Source organism: Bufo gargarizans, chromosome 3, assembly GCF_014858855.1.
Source record: "Bufo gargarizans isolate SCDJY-AF-19 chromosome 3, ASM1485885v1, whole genome shotgun sequence".
In the NCBI taxonomy this organism is placed as follows: Eukaryota; Metazoa; Chordata; class Amphibia; order Anura; family Bufonidae; genus Bufo; species Bufo gargarizans.
The window spans coordinates 543,128,422-543,156,325 of NC_058082.1; the positions used below are offsets into that span (position 1 = coordinate 543,128,422).

A 27,904-nucleotide genomic window follows, 5' to 3' on the forward strand; every position below is an offset into this window, starting at 1 on the left:
TATGGAAACAGATAATTTGACCAAACAGGGATGTAAATATATACCTTTGATTCTGTTGATGGCTAAAAGTTGGAAGACAGTAAAAGAATTATGGTCCCAAACTGGGTTCTATGTAGACACCATATTATGGGACAATATTGGCCTCACAGAATTAAAGCTAATTGAACAGAAGACCTGGTGGAAATACAGTATATACAAATTAGGTCAGGTATGGGAGGAGAGGGAAATAATACCTTATGAAGAGTTAAAAAGGAAATACCAATTGAAAAATATAGGGTCGAGGTTCTATTATTTACAACTAAAACATGCACTGTATAAGATGATAGGTAAAGGCACACAAATAACTACTTTACCACAGCCTTTGGACAATATTACTAAGTTAATACCTGGCAAGAAATTGGTTTCAAGAATATACCAATGGCTGTCGCATCAAAAGAACAACAGAAGAGCAGTTGATAACCTGACACATAAATGACAGGTATTCTGGACCCTTTCCGGGAAGATTTTGGGGATTCAGCCTTACAGGCAAAGACCAGGGTTTCAAGGAATTTCTCTTATAGAATAAACCAATTTAATATATTTTATCGTCTTTACTACTCTCCCAAGAAGTTAATGAAGTGCTATAGAACTAAAGTCTTTATCTGTCAAAAATGTGGAGCGATAGGAGTGGATGATATACATATATTATGGACATGTATAAAAATTTAAGATTATTGGGTAAAGATAATTGAAAAAAATTGAGGAATATAATCAGTTTATAGTGCCTATACATTTTAAAGAATGCATCTTATGGGTGATGGATTGTGTGGAAGTGCCCCAACATAGGAAGTTAGCAACTAAACTACTGTTCCAAGCTAGGAAATGTATAGTTGGGGATTGGGGGGGGGGGAGTGGTGTCCCTACAGTTAAAGAATGTGAGAACCGCACTAGGATTTTGTTAGCCAGAGAGGAGTTCCATTTGGTTGGGATTAAGAAAAAACACAGATTTGCCAGGTTATGGCAGAAATGGCTAAATAAAAACTGAGGGTTGGCAGGGGGAAGGGGTGAGAGAGAGGAGAGCAATATTCCTTATCTTTTTTTTTCAATTTTTTTCTTTCAGCAACCGACATACAATGGGTGGGGGGTTGGGGAAATATTTATATGTAATGTATTAATATAATATTGTAAGAATAAGATGATTATTGAATAATTGTGTAAAATTTGGAAAAATGCAATAAAAATGTATTTATAAAAAAAAAAAGTTATGTATTAGAAGTCATCCTGTGTCAGCAGATACTACAATGGAGCTCCATACCTGCCAGATTTCCAACAAACAGAGAATTTGTGAGCTCACTGATGTGCCACAAGTTCGAAGATCGTGTTATTTCTTTCCCTAGACTTTACTCACCTATAGATACTCCATGATGTGATCTTAGATGTTTTACAAAATTAAAGTAATGTCTAAAACATTCTCCACATTCTGAACATAACTATGCTTTTTCCCCTGTGTGAATTCTCAAATGTATCAAAAGATCTGATTTATGGCTAAAATATTTTACACATTCAGGACATGAAAATGGCTTTTCTCCTGTGTGAATCCTCTGATGTTTCACAAGATTTGATTTCTCAGTGAAACATTTCTCACATTCAGGACATGAAAATGGCTTCTCTCCTGTGTGAATTCTCTGATGATTAACAAGACTTGCTTTATCAGTGAAACACTTCTCACATTCAGAACATGAAAATGGCTTCTCTCCTGTGTGAATTCTCTGATGATTAACAAGATTTGCTTTTTCAGTGAAACCCTTCTCACATTCAGAACATGAAAATGGCTTCTCTTCTGTGTGAGTTCTCTGATGTTTCACAAGATTTGATGTATCAGTGAAACATTTCTCACATTCAGGACATGAAAATGGCTTTTCTCCTGTGTGAATCCTCTGATGTTTCACAAGACTTGATTTCTCAGTGAAACATTTCTCACATTCAGGACATGAAAATGGTTTCTCTCCTGTGTGAATTCTCTGATGAGTAACAAGACTTGCTTTTTCAGTGAAACCCTTCTCACATTCAGAACATGAAAATGGCTTCTCTCCTGTGTGAGTTCTCTGATGATTAGCAAGATGTGATTTCTGCTTAAAACTACCCCCACATTCTGAACACGAAAATGGCCTCTCCCATGTGTGAATCCTCTGATGTTTCACAAGACTTGATTTCAGACGGAAACATTTCTCACATTCAGGACATGAAAATGGCTTTTCTCCTGTGTGAATCCTCTGATGTTTTACAAGATTTGATTTATCAGTGAAACATTTCTCACATTCAGGACATGAAAATGGCTTTTGCCCTGTGTGAATCCTCTGATGTTTCACAAGATTTGATTTATCAGTGAAACATTTCTCACATTCAGGACATGAAAGTGGCTTCTCTCCTGTGTGATATCTCTGATGTGTTTTAAGATATGATTTATTGAGAAAACACTTCCCACACTCAGGACATGGAAATGGCCTCTCCGCTGTGTGAGTTCTCCGATGTTTAGCGAGATGTGATTTCCACTTAAAACATATCTCACATTCTGAGCATGGATATGGCTTCTCCACTGTGTGAGTTTTCTCATGTTTCTCAAGATGTTGTTTAAGTTTGAACAACTTCCTGCATTTCAGACATAAAAACTGACTCTCTGATGTATCAATTCTCTGCTGTTCAACAAGACTTGCTTTCTCTGGAATAGTTTCATCACATTCTGAAACTATAATTGGACTTTCATCTTTGTGATTTTTCTTGTATATAGATAGAGTCTCAGAACTTGCAAACATCTTTCCCTTTCTTTGTCCAGTTCTATTATTGCCAACCTGTGATGGATTATCTTCTAATACATAAGAAGGAGATAAACGTAGACGTCTGTCTGAGCCTTTCATCAAGTCTTCACCTGGAGAAAGAAATCATTTTTTAAGATAAAAGATTATTTTTTGATAAAAAGTACAAATAAAAATATCTCAGTAACTTGAAGTCAACCGCATTTATAGAAAATCCACCAAAATTAGAAAAATTGTACGACTTTCTGTTAAAAACTGACAAATGTATTAATTAAAAGCTGTCACCAGATTTTGTTTTTCCAATTAAATTGCTGATGCAAAGTTCCAATTAGGAGTCTCCATGTAAAGCTGAACTCGGAATACAAAGATTCTCTGGCCACAAACTATACTAGCCCATATGCAATATGATATAAAAAAAATAGCAAATGTAATGCACATGGTTGCAAGTTTTTCTTTACATGGTCATGATCCCACCACACCTTTAAATGATTTGCTTACGCATAAATAAGTACAAATCATTAATTTTAATATGTGTATACTTTTTACTTTGTAATATAGTTTATTTACTTTTGTGGTTGATATCTATAGATTGGAATTCTAGGCCCATGAATATCCACTTAACAAGATGTTCCTTCCTTAGAAGTTATGTCCACTGCTCGCTTATTCTGATTTACAATTGGGAGAATTTAAGACCCCGTCACCCCAGAACTGATTTGGAAGGATGGTCAATGGACATGAATCGGTAGAAGGACCGTCTTGTTTAGTGAATAGAATCATGTGACTGTAGGTCCAATCTATAGATACTGACCACAAAAGTATATTTCAAAGTGAAATGTATTAACATATTGAAAGTAAAAGAGGTTTCCACTCTTTAGATATTGATGATGTTTCCTTGGATAGATCATCAATTTCAGATCTGTGGTTTTTCTACACCTGGTATCTCCATGATCAGCTGTTCTTGGCATTTGGTGATGCTGGAAACAAAACTGTGGATTGATCTGAAACAAAAGTCTCCATCTAGTGTGCAGTAACTGTGTTGGGTTCCAATAAAATGAATGGGAGGTGAATAACAGTATGTGTCACGGCTGAGGATGGGGAAAACCCTCAGCCGTGTGATGCCAGAAGATATTAATGGGTGCTTGGCCAGAACAACATATTTAGGGAGCAGGTCACCTCCTATTGCGTCCCTAATCTGACCCTGACTCCTAACCCAAGAGCCAACCCTGATGGTAGGAGGGCTCATAAACCGGAACCTAATTGTAATGACCGACGTCACGCACAGGGAGGAAAACAGTGAAAGCCCTGCCCAAGGGAGAGGGAAAGGTGGTAACCCCTAACTCACCTTGCGGCTGGCACCTGACTGCCCTGACGTCCCTAGACGGGTTCCTCACCCGTGCGGCGATCACGTGCCTAAACCCTGGCTTTCCCTGAAATGAGCCCTAGATAGTGAACGGGCCGGTGGGATCGCTAGTCTGCACCACTGCACTAAGAGGGAAACACCAGGGAGAGGACAGACAAATACAGACAAACACATACACCCAGATGGGCGACCACAGCAGTCCACAAAGGTCCAACAGGGATCCGGAGGGTAGCGTTCTGAATCAACAGTCAGAGACCGCAGCAACACAGCTCCAGTGGGTCAGGATAGATGTCCAGGCAGGAAGCTCTATCTCTGGCAACCAGAATAGTGTGAGAGAGGAATATAAGGAGGTTTGGGAGTGCTGGACAAGGAACAGCTGAGGAAAAGGAGCTACGGATCCCTGAGTGAGCCAAAAGGGTTTGCAAAGCAAACCCAGAAAGCTACCATAAGGAAAACAGCCCTATCTTAAATAGAGCGTGCAGCCAACCGCTGCGACTTCCTGACCCCGGGTATAACGGAGTCAGGCGTGGTTCTCGATACCCTCGTGACACTAATAGTCCCTACTAGCCCTCAGGGTGGCCCTGGACTAGGAGCTGGGTAGACAACCTGTTCCTCCTGGACGCGGAGAAACAGGAGTCTAAAGTGGCCAAGCTACATAGAAAAAGGAGACATGAACAACTTATGGCAATGGCAGGTAAATGTAACAAGTACAACACCTACCTGTCACAGACACAAAGCCTGGAACCCATGTGCAAGTGCTGCTGTCCACAACAACACAAACGGACACAGCACACATCACACAGGAACCCAGGACCATAAGCTGCAAAGAATAAAGACCAAACAAACATCTTCATAACATCATGTAACATAAACCTATGACCACAAGGGTGGCCCCCACTGGCAGATGGTATATACCAGTGTTGGCGAACCTATGGCACTGGTGCCAGAGGCGGCACTCGGAGCCCTCTCTGTGGGCACCCGCACCCTTGAAAAAGTCTTTGGTGTACTAATATGCCTTTGATTTTTCCTGTCGTTCATCAGTGAAGTGCGTACTATGAATGGCACAGGCAGTGCATTGAATGTAGGCAGGCTATTATAGCTAAATGATACATGGAAAATATACTATATTGCTATTCAGGTTAAATTACTGGCTTGGCACTTGGCGATAAATTAGTGGGCTTTGGGTTTCAGTTTGGGCACTCGGTCTCTAAAAGGTTTACCATCACTGGTATATACGTAGGAGGATGACTCCAGCTTACAATGGCTGAAGTACCCCTCAGAGCTCTGCTCTAAACTGAGGCTAAATAGCCCATGTAGCCACATCCACATACGGACACACCCAGTGTTCACACAAAGAAGGGAGTTAACCCTTTCTACACCAGACAAAGGGAAAACAGCAACTTAAAAGGGGAATACACACATAATAAACCCTGTGCACACCGGAAAGGAAAATGCACACATATAAACAACGTTGCAGGTGCAACCGCATGCACTGCCTAGCCACAGATCAGGCTGCTATACTGCCAATACATAATGATGCCAGCGGAAACCACAGGTGAGGAAACATACTTCAGCCCTCACCTGTGATTGACAACAAGAACAAGACCGCAGGCAAATGCATGCGGTTCAAGGAGTCACGACCATAACCATGGTCGTGACAGTATGCCAGCATGACCACTACACACTACTCTGACCTGGTATTGATAACCTGTTATTAGCCAGAGAACACCTTAAGGGCCGAAAGGCATTGCTATAGATTCAGGATCAGCATCTCTTGTCATGTGCAGTAGCCTAAAGATTTCTCTGGGAAATAATAAAGCAACATTATTGAGATTACTGAAATATTACCTTAATATAAATACATCATCAAGAAGAGAGCTCGTGGAGAGATGGCAGAAGTGCGCAGAGGACAGCGGCTCACAGACTGCCATTATAAATAATGACAGGGATCTGGTAATTACAGTAAAGTAATATTTTGCTATTCTTAATGATTTTCTTATTGCCTGAGATGAAGACTTACAAATAGGCACATGGATCCCAACAGCCCCCAACACTGGCACATGGACCCAATAGGGACAACGACTACAGGTGAAGAAATGAGGATATGGAATATATAGTCATATGGGAATATCACTAGAATCTATTTTCTGATTGACATTGTTTCTATACACTTTATATCATATTGGTCTAATGCCAGGAATGTATTGAAAAGTAAATGAATTATTAATAATAATAATCACCTCCATTTTCACCTTTTACGTTTTACCTCTATTTTATATAATTGTCCTCCAGTAGCTCAGGTTCTTAATAATTCATTTATTCAATTGGTAAATGCACAAAATAATTTTACACAAGAATGTTTTGGTTTGTTAATGACCTTTTTTAATATTATTTGCAATGATTGGCTTTGGGATAATAGTTGCTGTATACTGTGCTGAGTGTGTTCTATATAGAGACCTTTTATTCTGTATAGATACCTTTTTATTATATTACTATATACAGATATCTATAAAGGTGCTGGAAAGATTCCCCTTGTCAGTAATCGTCCATGCCTTGGTATTGTCCAGTGATGGCAGTGAGGATCGGTAATTGTCCGTGTTCCCGACACAGTTACAGGTATGTACTATCACATGTATGGACACTGCGTGTACAATCACTTACACACTACTGTGCGGACAATCACCAGTCACTGCTGCCATCACTAAAGACTTAGGGCTGTATTACACTGGCTGATATTTGGCCAGATAATCGCTAGGGAGCATTCATAGGAACACTCTTTAGCGATGACCTGGCTGTGTAATACCGCCCTAAAAGTGCCGCCAATAACCTTATGGATGAGCAAATGTTCATCGGGCAATCAAGATTTTTAAGCACGTTTTATAATTTTTTACAGGCGGCAGATCGTGCTGCTGCTGGCAAACAATGAGTCAGTATGGGGACGAGCAATGGCATCAACAATCACTACGCCTCATACTGTAGAGGAGATTCCTACATATAATGGCAGCGGTCTCCTCCACTAACAAGCAGTCAATTGCCAATAAGGAACTTTTCCTTCCCAACAATCATCTGCTATATCATCATGTCTAATACAGGCCTAATTCCCATTGTAAGAAATTCCTCCTTCTTACTGGGTCTGATCCTAGAGCTGATGCTCTAAAACATTATATGCGAGTGCCTGCAGTTGAGCTGACCCTCTCAAAAATTTGAGTGGACGGAATATATACAATCTGGAAGATGAGGAGGCACAGGAAATTAAATACAAGAAGAAGTGTAGAAAATGGTATTGTGAACGGTGGAAAATAAGTGTCCAGTTATTATGGGAGTTATATGGAGATCTACATGGAGACATACACAGGAGACATTACAGAGACAAATTGTCCTTATACACAGCACAGATTATAATATCTTAGAATTACTTCCATTTACAGTCAGTTCATGAATATTTACCAGACATGGACCCTCCACACACCCAGGACTTGATCTCCAGTCAGTGTCTTCTCCTCAGCAGGTCAGTGATTCAAGTAAATTTCCTTGTTAATTCCAACTTTATGGGCCATGCTTGGGTCTTTTATACCCCTTTGATGGCTATAGCTATCTGCTCCTCCTCTTACCTCCAGGAGACGCCCAGTCCCACCTTCATAATCAATAAAACCTTTCATCATCAGATCTGGCTCCCCTTATTAACATATACAATGGAAGAATAATGGTGCCTCCTCCTCCTCATCAACCAATTTAGCATTTTCTGGCCTCCTGAGATGGTCCTTCGTTTACACATTGTATTTGCAGGGTGGAGAGCTTTTGTTCACACTCCTATTTAGCATCTGTAAGAGATTCCTGGGATACTCCGAGACCTTTTCATATGAGAATCAGTGTAAACTCTGAGCGTTTTACATCCTGATGAGATGCATCCCACCCAGACATGCATCCACATGACTCTTTATCTATAATTCACATATATGAAATACTCTATATTATACCCAGTATAACAGAATCATCATTCAAATTTTCTTCTTTTTTTTACAGATCTCACCTACAGGAGAAATTACTTAATTTTTCTTGTTTTTGAGGTTGTCAGGCTGAAGATTCAATTTACTAAGACAAAATAGAACAGATAATTGTATTTTCCATAAGGTTAAATTTGTAGCAATGACTACATACACAGGCATTTCTATATTTTCTGTTTGCTCCCTCAGACATTTTTAAATCTCTTATCACATCAGATTTGTTTTTATATGACACAATTACTTCAATCTCCACACTATCTGCTCTATAATATACTTGTGGTCATCATCAAGATACAAGCTCAGGCTGTCCTCACTGGACTCTCAGATCATCTCCGGTTCGGAGAATGTAGACTAGTGATGACCGAGTACCAAATTATTCGAGTGTTCGGGCCGAACACATACAGTAGCTAAATGGGAGACAACCAGGCATTTTCTGCTCGGAAGAGGGGAGGGTGCCTGGTCCATTAAAAAATGTCAGAAAATGACAGTAAAACCACTGAATGAATCGGGAACAGCATGGGGACAATCTCTGGATGCATCTTGGACTCCTAGGTTGCTACTGGGAACCATGTTGTTCGAGTTGTTTACCACTTTTACAAACTGACAAAAATACGCACACAACCGAAGATAAAATCGATTTTAGAGGAAACATTGTTAGGAAACATTCTTTCCTGTATATTTACTTGTATATAAAGTGCAAGTGCTGCCAAAAATTACAATGAAGAGGCACTCCGATACAACCTGTATATCACATAAAGGAGGGCCTCATTCACATTGTGGCATAAATGTTCAGGTAGTGAAACTCCTACACTCATAAAGCCTATGCACTGAGTGAAAAGGCTGCTAAAAATTACAAGGAATCAGCACTCCAATACACACATAAAGGAGGGCATCATACACACCCTTGAAAAATTATTATTGATGGCCTGCTGGTGACCCTCAAAAACATTAGGAACAAGGTCCTGCTGTTGATCCTCTAAAAAATTAGGGACGAGGGCCTGCTGTTGAGCATTTCTAAAAATGATGGGCGAGTGCCTGATGCTTAGCTGACCATTGAAAAAATGATGGGTGGGTGCCTGCTGATGATCTGACCCTCTCAAATATTGTAGGTGAGGGCCTGAAGGTGAGCTGACCCTCTCAAATATTGTAGGTGAGGGCCTATAGGTAAGCTGACCTTCTCAAATATTGTAGGTGAGGGCCTACAGGTTAGCTGACGCTCTAAAACATTATATGCGAGTGCCTGCCGGTAAGCTGACGCTTTAAAACATTATATGCCAGAGCCTGCCGGTGAGCTGACGCTCTAAAACATTATATGCGAGTGCCTGCCGGTGAGCTGACGCTCTAAAACATTATATGTGAGTGCCAGTCAGTGAGCTGACGCTCTAAAACAATATATATGAGTGCTTGCTGGTGAGCTGACACTCTAAAATATTATACTGTATGTAAGTGCATGCAGTTGAGCTGACCCTCTTAAAAAATTTGAGTGGAGGTTATATATACAATATGGAAGAGGAGGAGGAGAAAACAAGATTCAACCATATGCAATTTTTTTGTGGTGGAAAAGGTGCATGGGAATACACTACAGTAGATTGAGTACATTATAAACGATACATTGAAATTGCCTTTATGTTCATCATCAGCTCAGCAATCCTCTGATGGAGTTGAGAAGTCAGGGGCAATCCAGGCCTTGTTCATTTTTATCTGAGTCAACCTGTCAGCATTGTCAGTGGACAAGCGGATACTCTTATCTGTTATAATGCCACCAGCAGCACTAAATACACACTCAGACAAAATGCTGTTCTCAGGGCAGGCCAGCACCACCAAAGCGCAGAGCGCAAGTTCATGCCACGTGTCCAGCTTTGACACCCAGTAGTTGTAAGGCACTGAGGGATCATTTAGGACATTGACACTGTCTGCTATGTATTCCTTCACCATCTTCCAAAACTCTTCCCTCCTTGTGCCACAAGGCCGCGCTTCAGGGTGAGGTTGCTGGCGGCGTGTCATAAAAATGTCCCATGCCTTGGAGAGTGTTGCCCTGCCTTTGTTGGAACTGCTTTGTTGCTCTCCTTGTCTCCCTTTTTTGGTTGCCTATGGAAGTACAGACTCTGCCGGCAGCATTGTCAGATGGAAAATTTTGGAGCAATCTCGCAACAAGTACCTTCTAGTATTGCACCATTTTACTCGTCCTCTCCACCACAGGTATGAGAGATGAGAAGTTCTCTTTGTAGTGGGGCTCGAGCAGGGTGAACACCCAGTAATCCGTATTATCTGAAATAACGCAAGGGTTGCGGGAAAGGCAGCCTAACATGAAGACAACCATTTGTGCCAGAGTACCAACAGGCAAGACGTCAATGTCGACATCAGGATGACTCTCCATCTCCTCATCCTCCTCCTCCTCTTCTGCCCATCCATGTTAAACAGATGGAATTAAAGTTTCATGGGTACTACCCTCTGTAGCAGGGGCAACTGTCTCCAGCTCCTCCACCTCCTCTTCATGGTCCAATTTGCGCTGAGAAGCCGAACTGTGGTTGATCTGGCTATCACCCTGTGTAATGTCCTCCCCCATTTCATCGTCCGCCACATTTAGAGCATCCTCCTTTAATGTGAGCAGCGATCATTTGAGTAGACACAGTAGTGGGATGGTTACGCTGATAATAGCGTTATCGCCACTAACCATCTGTGTGGATTCATCAATGTTTTTTAAAACCTCACAGAGGTCAGACATCCATGCCCACTCCTCACTTGTGAATAGTGGCAGTTGACTCGAAAGGCGACGACCATGTTGCAGCTGGTATTCCACAACTGCCCTCTGCGGCTCACAAAGCCGGGCCAACATGTAGAATTTAGAGTGCCAGCGCGTGCTCACGTCGCACAACTGTCGGTGAGCTGGAAGTCGCAAGTGCTGCTGCAGCGTTGACAGACCGGCTGAAGCTGTGAACAACTTGCGCAAATGGGCACACACGCGCCGCGCCTTCACTAGTATCTCTGGCAAATTGGGGTAGGTTTCCATAAAAAGCTGAACAACAAATTTTAAAATGTGGGCTAGGCATGGGATGTGTGTCAGGCTGTCAAGCTCCAAAGCCACCACCAACAATGCCTGGTTTTAGGTTGAGTGGCGATAGCCACAGCTCGGTCTGGTCCCTTATTCCCTGCAGTAGCTCTGCGGCGGTGTGCTGTTTGTCCCCTAAGCAGATCAGCTTCAGCACGGCCTTCCCCACAGCAGTGCTACACTGCTTCCAGCTACCGACTGATGGCTAACTTGTGCTGGAGGTGGAAGTAGAGGAGGAGGCGGCGGAGGAGGAGGAGGAGAAGTGGGGGTTGGAGCCAGTAACATAGCTGCTGGCGGAGACCCTGATGGATGTAGGGCCCTCGTTCCTGGGCAATGGTAGCACAAGTGCCATCCCATGGTCTGACTCACTCCAAGCCTCCACAACATTCACCCAGTGTGCGGTCAGGAAAATGTAGCGTCTCAGCCTCCAGCACTTGTCCATGTGCCAGTGGTAAAGTCTACCTTCCCAGTAAGTGCGTTGGTCAGGGCACGGGTGATGTTCTGGGACACATGCTGGTGTAAGGCGGGCACGGCATGCCATGAAAAATTGTGGTGGCTGGGGACTGCATACCGAGTGACGCCGCCGACATCAGGCTGTGGAAGGCCTCAGTGTCCACAAGCCTAAATGACAATATTTCAAGGGCTAGTAATTTTGAAAGTTGCGCATTCAATGCTAAGGCCTGTGATTGTGTGGGTATTTGCACTTGCATTCAAATTCCTGTGTTATTGAAAATTTGGACGCTGCGCTGGGACAGGGAAGTGGATGTTTTTGCTGATGGTTTATGAAAAGGACCAGGTGCAGGTCTTGGGGCATCCGGGCCTGCGCCTTTGACAGGGAATTGGCCAGCAGTATGTAACACAGAAGAAAAGGAGGCAGTGGTGTGACCCACAGACCCAGATTGTGGACCCAGTCTTTCGGCCCACTTATTAGGGTGCTTGGATGCCATGTGCTGGATCAGGCTGGTGAGGTTGCTAGTGTTCATGGCCCGGCTCATTTTGGTACAGCACAGGTTGCAAACTACAACTCTTTTGTCGTCTACACTTTCCTTAAAAAAAAGCACTATACTGCGGAACACCTACTCCTTGGCAAGGGAGATTTACGCATGGGGGTGCTCGGTGTAACTGTTGCAGGCCTGTTTGGTGTGGGCCGACTTCTCTCTTTTGCAACCCCACTGTCTCTTCTAGCCTGTAACGGTGCTGCGGATCCCTCCCTCTCTGTACTGCTGTCCTTGCTCGGCTTTTCACCTTCCCATGTTGAGTCAGTGACCTCATCGTCCACCACCTCCATTTCCACTTCCTCACTGTGCTCATCCTCCTGACTTGACCTAACCACAACATCACTGATTGACAACTGTTTCTCATCCTCATGCACCTCGTGAACGAATGATTGCCGTTCTCCACTGTCATCTTCTTGTGACTGTGGATGCTCAAGAGGTTGGGAATCAGGGCCCAAGATCTCACGTTTCTCTTCAAGCGTGCTTGGCGAGAGAGACAAACCAAGTACTGGTGTTAAAAAGAGGTCCTGTGAATATACGAGTGTGGGATCACTTGTTTGGCCAAACTATCCATGGTGGGAGGAAGGATGATCAGAGTGAGCTAAATATATTTTCAGATGCAGGACAGTATATCTCCCAGCAAGCCACACACTATGGACACTAGATTAGGCCCAGATTATAGTAATTTACACTAAAGAAACAGTTTTTGGATGCAATAATGTATATGTCTCAGAAACCCACAAAATATGAACACTATATTAGGCACAAATTATTTAAATTGGCGCTAAAGAAACAGTTTTCGGGTGCAGTACTGTATATGTCACTGATGTGTATTACACGCACCTACTACAGAGACAGTAGATGAGGGCTGGCCCATGATTATTCAAATTTGCGCTAAAGAAAAAGTTTTTGGATGGGGTACTGTATATGTCACGGATGTGTATTAAAGGCACACACAATAGACAATAAATGTGGCGCTGATTATTTGAATTTACGCAAAAAGTCACAGTCTGCGAGTGATGTACAGTATATGTCACTAATAGGTATTAAAGAAAAATATCTTGCTGCTGTCAAAGACACACACAGTAGTCCTTGAAAGGACTTTTGGTTAATTGAAAAGCTTTAATAGAATAAGAACTGTGAATTTTGCTCCCTGCACTGTCTTTGCCTTCCTACGCTCTGCTCTCCCTGACTCGCAATGAGCCGAACCCGCGTCATCGGGTGTTATATAACAATGGCGCGTTCCGGCCAGCCAATCACTGTAATGCTAGTAGCTAACATGGTGATGACATTACAGTGAAGGGTGCTACTTACATAGACGTTCATTGGATGCTTAGAAGGCGCCAAATGTGCGGGGAGGAGACTCGAGCATTGCTCAAGAGCACATGTGGTACTCAGCCGAGTACCAACATGTGCTGAGCAAAGAGGTGCTCGAGCCGAACAGGTACTCGGCCGAGCATACTCGCTCAACACTAATGTAGAATAGGACATATTCTAATTTTTTTATTGTGGGTGCCGAGGAATGGACATACAGATGTGGACAGATCGGAAACAGAAAAAATTAAACTTTGTGTGTGTGGGTCCTAATAATAAAAGTGGTGACTTTTCACGCTGGCACACAATAGGCACAACATATTGGACACCTGCAAATAATAATAATGTAGACAAAGCTTTTGAGCCCCATGCCAGTATAGCACTGTATCAGCAAGTTACTGAACGGTAAGCACCTACTGCCTCAACAGACTATTATGACCTAGAACAGGAAGGGGTAGAATCAGTAATAACATCTATGAAATAATGGTGTAATAAGCAGATTTCTATTTGGATTATTATTTTATATTTTTATGTTTCTAAATTATGTGTTGATGATTGTTTGTCTCAATGTCTGGTTCTCTATGGATCACACGTGCAATGATTATAAATGATTTTCTGTTTTTGATGCATCATATATTTTATGGAGAAGAGACAGTAAAATTTACTCAAATTGTATAAGTGGCTCCTAATAAAGAAATAAGCACAGTCAGAAAAAATCCAAGCAGATGACCAGAAGAGGTCTACATTAGCGTTGAGCGAGTATGCTTCGCCGAGTACCTTTTCGGCTCAAGCACCTTTTTGCTCGGCACATGTCGGTACTAGGCTTAGTACCACATGTGATTTTGCGCAATGCTCGAGTCTCCTCCCCGCACGTTTGGCGCCTTCTAAGCAACCAATAAACGTGTAGGTAAGTAATGCCAGAATTGAACCAGAAGGGAACCAAAGATAATTAGTTAGTTAATGCAAACGATGTTTCAATATTTCATCTTACTCTTCCCACTTTTCCAAAATCTCCTGAAATACCCCCACATCCCTTAACCCTGCAAGGAACTATCTATCTCTTCCTCCATCTGACCGCTTGAACTAACCTGTTTGGTAACATAAAACACTTCCTTCTCAAGTACACACACAGATACCTCATGCCCTCTCTTATTCTCTCCAAATCCAGGCCCCCTGCAAATACCCACTATTACCTCTACCGCCTACTACAAATCTCCTTCTACAAATTACTGCAACCCCTTAAACCTAATAACCATTCCTCTGACCATTGCTCCTTTAGTTCTTCTTGCAGGAGCTTTATGGAAAGCTCGCTCTGTCTATAACAAACTGTCCTACTTTCATGACCTCTTCATCTCTCAAAAACACGTCTGACACCCTCTGACACCTCCTCCCCTGCTGCACTCTCCTATAGCGGATTTCATTTCATTCACCCCCCCCCCCCTTCCCGGCTGCAAACATGGTGGTGGATTTGGTCTTTTCCTATTAGACACCTGCTCCTACAGCCCAACTCCACTGCCACCCTCCATTACACTCACTTCATTTGAAGTACAGGCAGCACGGTGGCTCAGTGGTTAGCACTGGGGTCCTAGGTCCGAATCCGACCATGGGCAACATCTGCATAGAGTTTGTATGCTCTCGCCATGTTTGCTCGGGTTTCCTCTGGGTTCTCCAGTTTTCTCCCACACTCCAAAGACATACTGATAGGGAACTTAGATTGTGAGCCCCATTGGGGACAGTGTGATGCTAATGTCTGTAAAGCGTTGTGGAATATAGTAACGCTATATAAGTGCATAAAGTAAAGAAATAAGTACACTCTGTTTGCATCTACTCTCCCTCCAACCTTTAAGTAGCTGTAATTTACCACCCCCCGGCTCAGCCACTATCTTTCTTGACCACTTTAACACATGGCTTTTACACTTTCTGCCAACATCCCCACTATCATCATGGGTGACTTCAACATCCCTATTGACACCTGCAACTTAACAGCCTCCCTCATTTTCTTCATCCTTCGGCCTCTCACAGTGGTCTCCCGCTCTCACCCACAGAAATGGTCACACTCTGGATCTTATCTTTACGAGTGTTGAGCGCGAATATTCGAATTGCAAATTTTTATCTCGAATATCGCGATTTCGAGATTTCGCGAATATTTAGAATATAGTGCTATATATTCGCAAAATCGAATATTCATTTTTTTTGTTTGTTTTTTTATTGTTATATTTTTTTCTTTCCCACTTCCCTAAAGTTGTTCTTACCTGTCCTTTGGATTCCTGGCTTCCTGGCTGCTCCAGTCAGTGCCCCTTGCCACTTCGAGTTATATTAATCGCATTGTGATTTCAACTTGGACCTGGTTTACTATGGTTGGCTTCAATGGCTTGGTAGAATTAGCGAATATGACGAATGTCATATGAAAGTAAGTAATGCCCTTCACTGTAATGCTGTAATGCTGTAACCTTGTTAGCTACTGACATTGCAGTGATTGGCTGGCCGGAACGCTTCCCCGGAGATTATATAGCACCCGATGACGCAGGTTCGGCTCATTGCGAGTCAGGGAGAGCTGAGCGTAGGAAGTGAAAGACAGTGTAGGGAGCGAACTTCACAGTTCTTATTCTAAGACAGCTTTTCAAAGAACCAAAAGTCCTTTCAAGGACTACTGTGTGTGTGTTTGGCAGCAGCAAGATATTTTTACCTGCGCTAAATTGATCAGTTTCAGGGACATCCGTGCTGAGAAAGGGACAGATAGTGCAGGGAGAGAAATTAGATTTTTCTTTACTACCAAAAGCTTTTCAAAGACTGTGGGCCAGATTTATCATTAGCTCAAGTCAAAATAATGGAGTGAATAATGGAGTGAAAAAGTCGCAAAAAAATGTGCAAACGCTAAAACTGCGCACAAATTTGCAACTTTTTTCTGCTCTGCACTATGCTCGCCAGTTTTCTGACAGTGGGCGTGTTTTCTTATGTAAATTAATCTCTAGACAGATTTACTATTGGTACTATTTAAAAAGTCGCACAAAAATGTGCAATTTCACTCCAGTGAGGACCATCCTTATCTTATGAGACTTTTTAATAGAACATGCGACTTTTTCGTAAGGACGTGCGACTTTTGTAAAGCTGCTTACTGACAGATAAACTGCTACCATCAAACCACATTTATTACAGTCTTAAAGGGCCGATCATAAATCGGACTTGGCTAAAACTGACTTAAGCCATATGTGAAAGTGGAGTGAGCTGTCAGAGTAATGAAAAATCAGGCCCTGTGTGTGTGTTTGACAGCAGCAAGATATATTTCTTTAATACCTATTAGTGACATATACTGTACATCATCCGCAGACTGTGACTTTTTGCGTAAATTCAAATAATCAGCTCCACATTTTTTGTCTATAGTGTGGACGTTTAACCACTTATGGACCACAGGTTTATACCCCCTAGTGACCAGGCCCTTTTTTACAAATCGGCACTTCACAAATGTAATGGTTTATTGCTCGGTCATGCAACTTGGCATCCAAATAAATTTTAACTCCTTTTCTTCTCACAAATACAGCTTTCTTTTGGTGGTATTTGATTGCTGCTGAGATTTTTAGTTTTTCTGATATTAATCAAAATAAGTGTATTTTTAACTTTTTCTGGTAAAATTGTTCAAATATAATTACATTTCTATAGAAGTTTGTGTCAGAATTTATTGTGCTACATGTCTTTGATTAAAAAATCCAATAAGTGTATATTTATTGGTTTGCGCAAAAGTTATAGCGTTTACAAATTATGGTACAAAAATGTGAATTTCCGCATTTTGAAGCAGCTCTGACTTTCTGAGCACCTGTCATGTTTCTTGAGGTGCTATAATGCCATTTTAGAAAGAAGACACCCCAAAGTATTCGCGGCGGGGCATGGTGAGTTTATGTATGATTTAATTTTTTGTCACAAGTTAGTGGAATATGAGACTTTGTAAGAAAAAACAAAAAAAAATCAATTTTCCGCTAACTTGTGCCAAAAAAATAAATCTTCTATGAACTCGCCATGCCCCTCACGGAATACCTTGGGTTGTCTTCTTTCCAAAATGGGGTCACTTATGGGGTATTTATACTGCCCTGGCATTTTAGGGGCACTAAAGCATGAGAAGTAGTTTGGAATTCAAATGCCCTGTGAAACCCCTTTCCTTATTGTGCTCTTATGCTTATTGATCCGCTCCCTTAGTTCCATTGTCGTCTCACCAACATATATAAAACTGCATGGGCACTGTATCATGTAAATTACATCTCTAGATCTGCATATATAGTATTATTCAACTAAAAAATTTTGCCGCTGTATGGATGTGGGAAGCTATCACCTCTCATGATGCCACTACAGTTGCAGCCTGAGAGACAAGGGAAATTCTCATATTTTTGGGGGGCCAGGAGCAGTTGTCTATCTAGATTTTTTTCCTCCAACATCTGCCTGGACGACTCGATCATTGATGTTGGGGCCCCTTTTGTATGCCATCATGGGAGGTAATTCAAATTCCTTGATAGTGGGCAGGCCACGATGTAGAATATGCTATTCTTCTCTAAGGATTGTGGCGATTTTACCACTATCTTCACCATAGATTGATACAAAAGGGATCCTCGTCTCAATTCTGCTGTGGGAACTCCCATTTAAAGTCTCCTTGCGCTCCGTGTTTCTAATCCTGTTCCTAGTGCGTCCAATCAACTTCTTGGGATATCCCCTGTTTGTAAACTTCCTACACATCTCATCAATACGTTTTTCAAAAGTTTCATCCACCGACACAACCCGGTGTACCCGCAACAACTGGCTCCATGGCAGCGAGTCAACCATCTTGTGTGGATGATTACTATCATACATCAACAGTGTATTTTTGTCAGTGGGTTTCTGAAAGAGATCAGTTTTAAGTACCCCATCCTGCAGATACACCCTGACGTCCAGAAACTGCAGCTCCCTGTCTGACATAGTCACAGTGAATGGGAGTCCCCAGACACCAGAGTTCAAATGTTGGCGAAACTCATCTAGTTAAATGGCGCTGCCTACCCAAATCATGAAAATGTCGTCGATGTAGCACCACCAGCACATGACTCTCTCAATGAAATTGGAGTGATATACCAGTCGATCCTCGACCTCCGCCATGAAGATGTTAGTGTAGGCCGGGGCCACATTGGACCCCATGGCCACCCCACGCTTCTGCTGGTAGAAGGTGTTACCAAAGAGGAAATAATTCCTCCTCAGGACCACCTCCAGGAGGTCGAGGATCAGCCGGCCCGCCCCCGGAGAGAGACCCGTGCTAGCCAGGGCCACATCGACGACATTAAGCCCATATGTATGGTCAATAGATTTATATAGTGATACAACATCAAAGCTGACTAGCAAAAACTTCTTAGGTAATCTCATTTTACTTAATTTGGTCAAAAAGTGACCCGTATCCCTAATGTAGGATGGGGCCGAGGTTGCATGGACACGCAAGATCTTGTCCAGAAAGATAGAGAGAGTTTTGAAAATGGAACCCCTGCCCGAAACAATGGGCCGGCCAGGGGGATCCATTAATCTTTTATGGATCTTCGGTAGCACATATGTCACGAGTTAGAGATCCAGCGAAAGACCTCTGCGTTGTCAAGCAATAAACAAATGGAAATCAGGTACAGACACACAAGAGTTTATTGCACAAACAAAAACCAGAGAAGGCCGCACAGACAAAACATAAACTCTATGTACCGTCAGCGCAGTGGGAGAAACCCCCCACTGTGCCACTGTCTAGTAATACTCCAGAGGGGGGTGACTAAGCAACTCCTGGTATTTACTAGGGCCCCAGATGGTAGGGTTAGACTTTGCAGCAGGAAGTTGCCAGGGTCCACTCCAGAGCGTGAACTAGACAGTGACAGCAAGAACGAACAGACAACAGGTACCAGAAGGTACCGATTGGCACATAGGCAAACATAACATAGACAGGCAAATCAAACAGGGCAACTAATAACACAAGAAGGAGTACATAGCAAGGAAACAGGAGTGACAATGAGCAAAGGAGGACTTGCTCCACCAGAAGTAAACTGCATGGCCTTGCCCACGGCACTCTGCTGCAAAGAAAGGTGCAGCTAGGGCTTGCTGAACAGAATAACCCCTAAGGCCCCTTTCATAAGGGCGAGTATTCCGCGCGGATGCGATGCATGAGTTGAACGCATTGCACCTGCACTGAATCCCGACCCATTCATTTCTATGGGGCTGTTCACATGAGCGGTGGTTTTCACGCATCACTTGTGCGTTGTGTGAAAATCGCAGCATGCTCTATTTTGTGCGTTTTTCACGTAACGCAGGCCCCATAGAAGTGAATGGGGTTGCGTGAAAATCGCAAGCATCCTCAAGCAAGTGTGGATGCGGTGTGATTTTCACGCAAGGTTGCTAGGAGACGATTGGGATGGAGACCCGATCATTATTATTTTCCCTTATAACATGGTTATAAGGGAAAATAATAGCATTCTGAATACAGAATGCTAAGTAAAATAGCACTAGAGGGGTTAAAAAAAATATAAATAATAATTAAACTCACCTTAATCCACTTGCTCGCGCAGCCCGGCTTCTCTTCTGTCTCTTTTTTGCTGTGTACAGGAATAGGACTTATGGTGACGTCACTCCGGTCATCACATGGTCCATCACATGATCTTTTACCATGGTGATGGATCATGTGATGGATCATGTGATGACCGGAGTGACGTCACCCAGGTCCTTTTCCTGCACACAGCAAAGAAAGAAGACAGAAGAGATGACGGCTGCGCGATCTAGTGGATTAAGGTGAGTTTAATTTTTAATTTTTTTTTAACCCCTCCAGCGCTATTTTACTTAGCATTCTGTATTCAGAATGCTATTATTTTCCCTTATATCGATGTTATAAGGGAAAATAATACAATCTACAGAACACCGATCCCAAGCGGGTTTGGGTACCAAACATGCTGATTTTTCTCACGCGAGTGCAAAGCGCATTGAAATGTTTTGCACTCGCGCGGAAAAATTGCGCATGTTCCTGCAATGCACTTGCACATTTTCCCCCAACGCCCGTGTGAAAGGGGCCTAACGCAGAGACAGAACCCTCCATACGGGGGAACGAATCTGAAATAGGGGAAGACAGGTACGAAACAAGACAGACAAGACAAATCAGGGCAGAGGCATAAGGACATAATAATAATTTACACAGGGGAACTCAAACATAACTGGCAACCCTGATAACAGAAACACAGGAGAAAGGATGACAATGAACAAGAAGGCGAACTCACAGAACATAGACAACCACGGATCCCATGGGTCAGCAGCATGGGAGACAAAGTACAAACCAAGAAAAGGACAAGACAAACACATACTAGAAGAGCTGAACCAGAACTAAGGGAAATTCAGCCAAATATACAGATTCCGTGAGTGCAGCAGAGAGGCCACACCCATGGAGCAGACAGACAGGATTTACTCCTAATAGGCACACAGGGGAGTTAACCCATAAAGAACCACAAACAACACACAGGAACGGAGCTGCAGCGAGAGCATAGACAGAAGGTCACGACTGTGACAACATATATCACGGGAGTGATGGGATGGCTGACTCGCAAGTAATTACTCAGGTCATCATTGATGATCCCCTCATCCACAGCCTTATCCAACATCACTCCCAAGATACCCGCTAGATCCCATTTGGAGATGTCATTTACATGATACAGTGCCCATGCAGTTTTATATATGTTGGTGAGACGACAATGGAAATAAGGGAGCGGATCAATAAGCATAAGAGCACAATAAGGAAAGGGATGATTGACAAACCTGTAGCAAAGCACTTTATTCAATGTGGACATTCCATAGATCAATTACGGTTTCGTGCAATAGATGGGGTAGGTTATCTCCGAAGGGGAGGGGACAAGAACAAGATTTTGAGAAAAAAAAGAACTCAAATAGATATACAATCTGAAGTCACTCCAACCCTATGGATTAAACATTGAGTTCAATGTTGCCACAATAGATTAAGTTTGGGTTGTGTGATCTCTTTGTGGGTGTACAATGCTAGTATTGTTTTTACATACAGTGGCCTTTTTCCCCACCCGTGATTATATGAGGGAGTGGATTCGGCAATTCTGCCCTTTGACAATGGCGGAGCAGGATATGTTGCTGCCCACTTTGGTTATTGGGGGGACAGAATTAGATTATGAGGAGTGTGTATAGTGACATCAGATTATGCCTCTGTAGATTAGAACCTATAGGGGTTACCCTGATCATATACATATCTGACTTTATTATAATATGTAGATTCATCACCCGGACAGTCTGGGGGCATTATCCCATAATCCATACTTGTATGGATTGGGATCATTGATTATCTAGTTCCCCTTACGCTTGTGATTTATCACAGTTTGTAGGCATGGGACTCCTATGGATCCCTGGATACCTTCAGTGTCTTTGTGTGTTGCCGCGGTAACACTGGGACACCGGTTGTGAGGTCAGTAAGTTGCGCGTCGATGCCAGGATGAGGTAATCGGGAGCACTTGTCGAGACCGGATGACGTCGGCAGTAGAGGACGGAGCAACATGGCGCTTAGAGGGGCGGACCGATGGATGCAGTACGTAGGCCATCAATGATGGGTATACATGCGCACTGAGTGGTAAGGAACGCCGGACATGGCAAGTGTCATTTTGTTTTATATTTGAGATTCGGTAATTACAGGTGTTATGTGATGATGGGGTTAACCTTCAGGAGGATTGTTGGAGACTCAGGTGAGGCACATAGGTGAATTAGATGAAGTGAACACACATTCTCATTGGTGTATTTGTGCCATTGTCTGCAATTGGATAATCTGGATGGGGGGGGGGGGCGCAATTGTTTTTTATTATAAATTGATGGATGTAACACAATGTGAACAGGCTTGACAAAGGCTGTGTATCAGCCGAAACATTGGCATTTGTATTACTGCTTTGAAGTCCGAATAAAGTCGATGATGTGAGATGCTGCTGATACCGTCTGCATTTTTCTACGCTCTGGATAGGTCATCAATATCTGATCGGCAGGAGTCCGATACCCTGGACCCTTGATGATCAGCTTCCTAGGCCACGTGATGTCACCTTACATCGGTCACATGGCCTAGCTGTAGCTCAGCCCTATTGAAGTGAATTGGCTAAGCTGCTTTACTAATCACGGCCTCTGTACTAGGTATGGCGCCGTGCTTTGAGAGATGCCGGGAGCCAGAGCTCACCATAACTCCAGTGTGCATGGAGGGTCCCTGTAACAGCTGATTGGTGGGGGTGCCAGAACTCAGACCTCACCGATCTCATAATGATCACCTATCCTGAAGAAAGGTCATCATTATATTTATCAGGATAACCCCTTTAATACTATCAAATAATTCAAAAAAAAATATTCTTCAGATTGCTAGGTGGGTAATTGTTCTCTCCTCATTTTGCTCCTGGTCGGCCAAAGTTCTGGCAGATGGTAGGGGATTGTTTATTTTTGCTTGTGTTAAATTTTTTATGATTATCCAAAGAAGATGTATTGTGGATTACTTTTTGTCATTGAGTGAAACTGAAACAAAAAAGTTCCATGGATATGCCTCCATCGCTGCCCTGTAATGTGGAGATGAGGCCGCGCCTTGTGTATTGTCTACCACTTTTACAGAGACGTGTGATTGTCCATACAACAATAGTGAGAGATCCTCACCTGGACATTAGCCTCACAATGACTACTACTCCAGTCATTCAGATGATAATTTTGCTGGCCCAGATAACATTTCAGGGTTTTAGTAAAAAATAAAGCAAAAACAGATATAACATTTACAAGCTATTCCACAGGACTTAGCACTATTTAATTTGCACTTAAATTTTTCACCATTTTTGGGGGTTGTTTTTGGCAACTTAGAAAAAAAAACATGAAATTCATACTTTTTTTTTAGAAGCATTTCTTTAGTGCCGTTTTCTTTGTCACACACTTTTAGCAGTTTTTTTTTTTTTAAGAGAAGCCATGACAAGTATGACACTAGAAATCATGGAGATCACAAGAAATGTAGTGTACTTTATTATTATTTATTATCGTGTAGAAAACATTTGGATTCAGCTTTTTTGCCAACAACATGTTGCAGAAAACAAATAATTAGATAAAAACAATATGGATGAAATTGGCCTAGGGCCTCATGCACACGTCCGTGGTTTGAGTCCTCATGATAACTACTCTGTTTGTGGATCGGATGCAGATTCATTCACTTCAATTGGGCTGTCCACATCCACACATCCGTTCTGCGGCCCCGCAAAAAGGGCCTCATGCACACGTCGGTGGTTTGAGTCCTCATGATAACTACTCTGTTTGTGGATCGGATGCAGATTCATTCACTTCAATTGGGCTGTCCACATCCACACATCCGTTCTGCGGCCCCGCAAAAAAATTGGAACAAAAAAATTAGGATAAGACTGTTTAATTGTGGGCTAGATGTTCCATAAAACGTGGAAAACAAAAACTGCCAGAATCCGTGTTTGGCAGATCCGCCGTGGGCATGAGTCCGTTTTCGGTCAGTGATTTCCATAATTGATTTTGAGCCAAAACCAAGTGCGTCTTTAAACACAGAACAGGCGCAGGTCTGTCTCTTATACTTTATCTCTGTGTAGGCTTCACTTCTGGTTTTGGCTCACAATTCAGATGGCAGTATGCTGTCCGCTAAAATGAGGATCAATTTTTTTGGCAGACAATTCAGCATGTTCACAAAAAAAGGGATTGCATTTCACATTTTTGTGTAACATAGACTTCAATGGGGCCACATCTTGATTTTTACTGTCAAAGTACAAAACATGTATTATTTATTTTGTGGAGCCGTGGAACAGAAGAAAAGGGCCACATTGAAGTGAATGCAACATATGGCCGTCTGAATGAGCCCTTAATGATAAGCGAAGTTTACAGAAACTCAATTTAGCTGCTTTCTCCAAATTTGACAAAAATTTTCCTTCATGACGGATTATTTAGTCACAAAGTGCATTTCTTTGTAAGTTTCGGGCGCAATGACAATTGCGCCCCTCCCGGTCCCTGTCATTGAATTACTCAGATGCCACGTTCATTGCTTATTGCGACATCTGAGATGAAAAATTAGGGCTTTTAGGGGTTAGTCATTTAAAAAAAAAAAAATTATCTTATCTATTTGAGCTCCAAATGGCCGCCATAACCATCTTGATTAAAGATTTTGCGCAAAATCTCATGCACGGGATGTATGATGTCACCATGCCGACCAGCTTGATCACATCATACGTCAAGATTTTGCCCCGGATGTTCAATCAAGATGGTTGTGGTGGCTTCTTTGTGCTCAAATGGATGAGGTATGAATTTCTTTTACCGCCATTTCATGGAAAATTTTATTGTTACCATAAAGCTTGAGGAGATTTGTCTTTGCGGCCTATTCACAATCACTAATGGAAATCACTGGCCAAAACACAGACGTGAATGGTTCAAAGAAGGTATCACAGAATCATATCCAGTGTGACTTTTATTGGGGACCAGAGTGCACACACAAATACGAGTATACTGGTACAAAAATGATCAAGCATACAAATACCATAGTCGGCCCCCCACATGTGACAACATATAACCAATGACCACATACTATCAATCAAGGACACCTGTGTGTTAATTAAAATGATCGCTGCTGCCAGTAGAGGTGCTGCTCTACCAATCACAAATACCTGGTCTACACTAGATCGGTTCCAGCTGCATCCTTATGTTGTCCATACATGTCGGCGTCTCCCCAGATGTACTGCACATGTCAGTGACGTCAATTTCTTGCCGCTATATGGGTGAACAAAGGTATTACCTTTCAGCATGTTGTCATAATTGCAGCATCCCAAACAAGGGAAATTACCCATCTGTTGGGGTTTCAAAAATGTCTGCCCGCCTTTGCATTTAGAATCTGTTGCTATCAACTTTCAAGATGAGATCCAAAGAGCTGTCACTATCAGTGAAGCAAGCCATCATTAGACTGAAAAAACAAAACAAACCCATCAGAGAGATTGCAAAAACATTAGGCGTGGCCAAAACTACTGTTTGGAACATTCTTAAAAAGGAGGAACGCATCGGTAAGCTCAGCAACATCAAAAGACCAGAAGACCATGGAAAACAACTGTGGTGGATGACCGAAGAATTCTTTCCCTGGTGAAGAAAACACCCTTCACAACAGTTTGCCAGATCAAGGACACTCTCCAGGAGGTAGGTATATGTGTGTCAAAGTCAACAATTAAGAGAAGACTTCACCAGAGTGAATACAGAGGGTTCACCACAAGATGTAAACCATTGGTAAGCCTCAAAAACAGGAAGGCCAGATTAGAGTTTGTCAAACTACATCTAAAAAGCCCTCACAGTTCTGGAACAATATCCTATGGACAGATGAGACCAAGATCAACTTGTACCAGAATGATGGAAAGAGAAGAGTATGGAGAAGGAAAGGAACTGCTCATGATCCTAAGCGTACCACCTCATCAGTGAAGCATGGTGGTGGTAGTGTCATGGCGTGGGCATGTATGGCTGCCAATAGAACTGGTTCTCTTGTATTTATTGATGATGTGACTGCTGACAAAATCAGCAGGATGAATTCTGAAGTAATTCGGGCAATATTATCTGCTCATATTCAGCCAAATGCTTCAGAACTCATTGGATGGTGCTTCACAGTGCAGATGGACAATGACCCAAAGCATACTGCAAAAGCAACCAAAGAGTTTTTTAAGGGAAAGAAGTGGGATGTCATGCAATGGCCAAGTCAATCACCTCACCTGAATCTGATTGAGCATTTATTTCACCTACTGAAGACAAAACTGACGGGAAAATGCCCCAAGAACAAGCAGGAACTGAAGACAGTTGCAGTAGAGGCCTGGCAGAGCATCACCAGGGATGAAACCCAGCGTCTGGTGATGTCTATGCATTGCAGACTTCAGGCTGTAATTGACTGCAAAGGATTTGCAACCAAGTATTAAAAAGTGAAAGTTTGATTTATGATTATTATTCTGTCCCACAACTTTTGGTTCCTTAACAAGTGGGAGGCACATATGCAAACTGTTGTAATTCCTACACCGTTCACCTGATTTGGATGTAAATACCCTCAAATTAAAGCTGACAGTCTGCAGTTAAAGTACATCTTGTTCGTTTCATTTCAAATCCATTGTGGTTGTTTATAGAGCCAAAAATGTTAGAATTGTGTCGATGTCCCAATATTTATGGACCTGACTGTAGTGATTTAGAACACGGTTCCTTGCAGCAACACCCATAAAGAGTCTGCTGTGGTAGTAAAACAATACTGTAAGTCAGTATGACACTAAGATGACAGGCGTCGCTCTTAGAATCACTGCACACTTCACTTATTTGGGCAGTTATGGGGCCAAAATTGATCAAATAACTCAAGTGTGAACCCAGTCTTACATGTCAATGTTAGCACAAGGTATAAAGAATTGTGCAAAGGCCCAAGAACCTACTACAGAGTGAAAGAGCGTACTACTTTTACACCGTCATCAGCTGATTCCACATAGATATCTACAGAACCTGTTCTATAAAATGCTTTTACAAGTAGAGCCGCTCCTGACAGTGCAGAGGGTGTTAGGAGTAAGAAACACACAGAGAGAATGCACCAAACAGATATAACACTGACTATGCTGGCAAGACATGAATAAAGGTATTGAAAGCTGAGACTTTCGCCAATATATTCCAGTCATGGATATATCGGAGCCCATCATGCACCACGTCACGGCTCTCAGCATGGCATGGGGTCCTAACCGCTACTCTAACTATGGTGTGAACACGGTCTGGCGGTGATATAATTCAACTCGCAGCCAAGCTTCCCACAAATGCCCAGCATGTATACTGCGGTAGAACTATGTGAATGAAGCCAGGCCGCGAGTCACACCTACACCAGACCATGTGATGGAGGTTACCAGGTGCAAAGGAGTGTTTGAATGCCAAGTAAAGGCAAACACACTCAAGTCTAACAAGGCAGAAAGAGAAAAACAAGGGAATAATAAAATATATAGTGGCGATTCTGGAGGAGCTGCTGAACCCCTGACACTGTGGCGTGTCTTTTATTGGGGGAGCAGCCCAACCGCATGTGGACCGCAGTAATCGACTAACCCCAGCAAATTATGCATACAATGGAGGATGTCGGCGCGGTCCACATGCACCACAAGAGCAAACTACACAAAAAATGTAGCAATCATATGAAACACACAGAGAGAATGCACCAAACAGATATAACACTGACTATGCTGGCAAGACATGAATAAAGGTATTGAAAGCTGAGACTTTCGCCAATATATTCCAGTCATGGATATATCGGAGCCCATCATGCACCACGTCACGGCTCTCAGCATGGCATGGGGTCCTAACCGCTGCTCTAACTATGGTGTGAACACGGTCTGAAGGTGATATAATTCAACTCG

The 27,904-nt window shown here is 42.6% G+C and overlaps 1 protein-coding gene across 1 annotated transcript in view; it reads right to left on the minus strand.

Annotated features, from left to right (window-relative positions):
• The window catches only part of LOC122931749 (zinc finger protein 420-like), a 51,316-nt gene extending 32,864 nt beyond the window's left edge, over window positions 1-18,452 (minus strand). The window contains exons 1-3 of the mRNA XM_044285813.1: window positions 18,074-18,452; window positions 2,465-2,905; window positions 1,632-2,365 (exon numbers count right to left, since the gene is read on the minus strand). Coding sequence (XP_044141748.1) covers window positions 1,632-2,365; window positions 2,465-2,905; window positions 18,074-18,452 — 1,554 coding nt within the window. The remainder of the gene's footprint in view (window positions 1-1,631; window positions 2,366-2,464; window positions 2,906-18,073) is intronic.
• Between the last annotated feature and the right edge of the window lie 9,452 nt (window positions 18,453-27,904).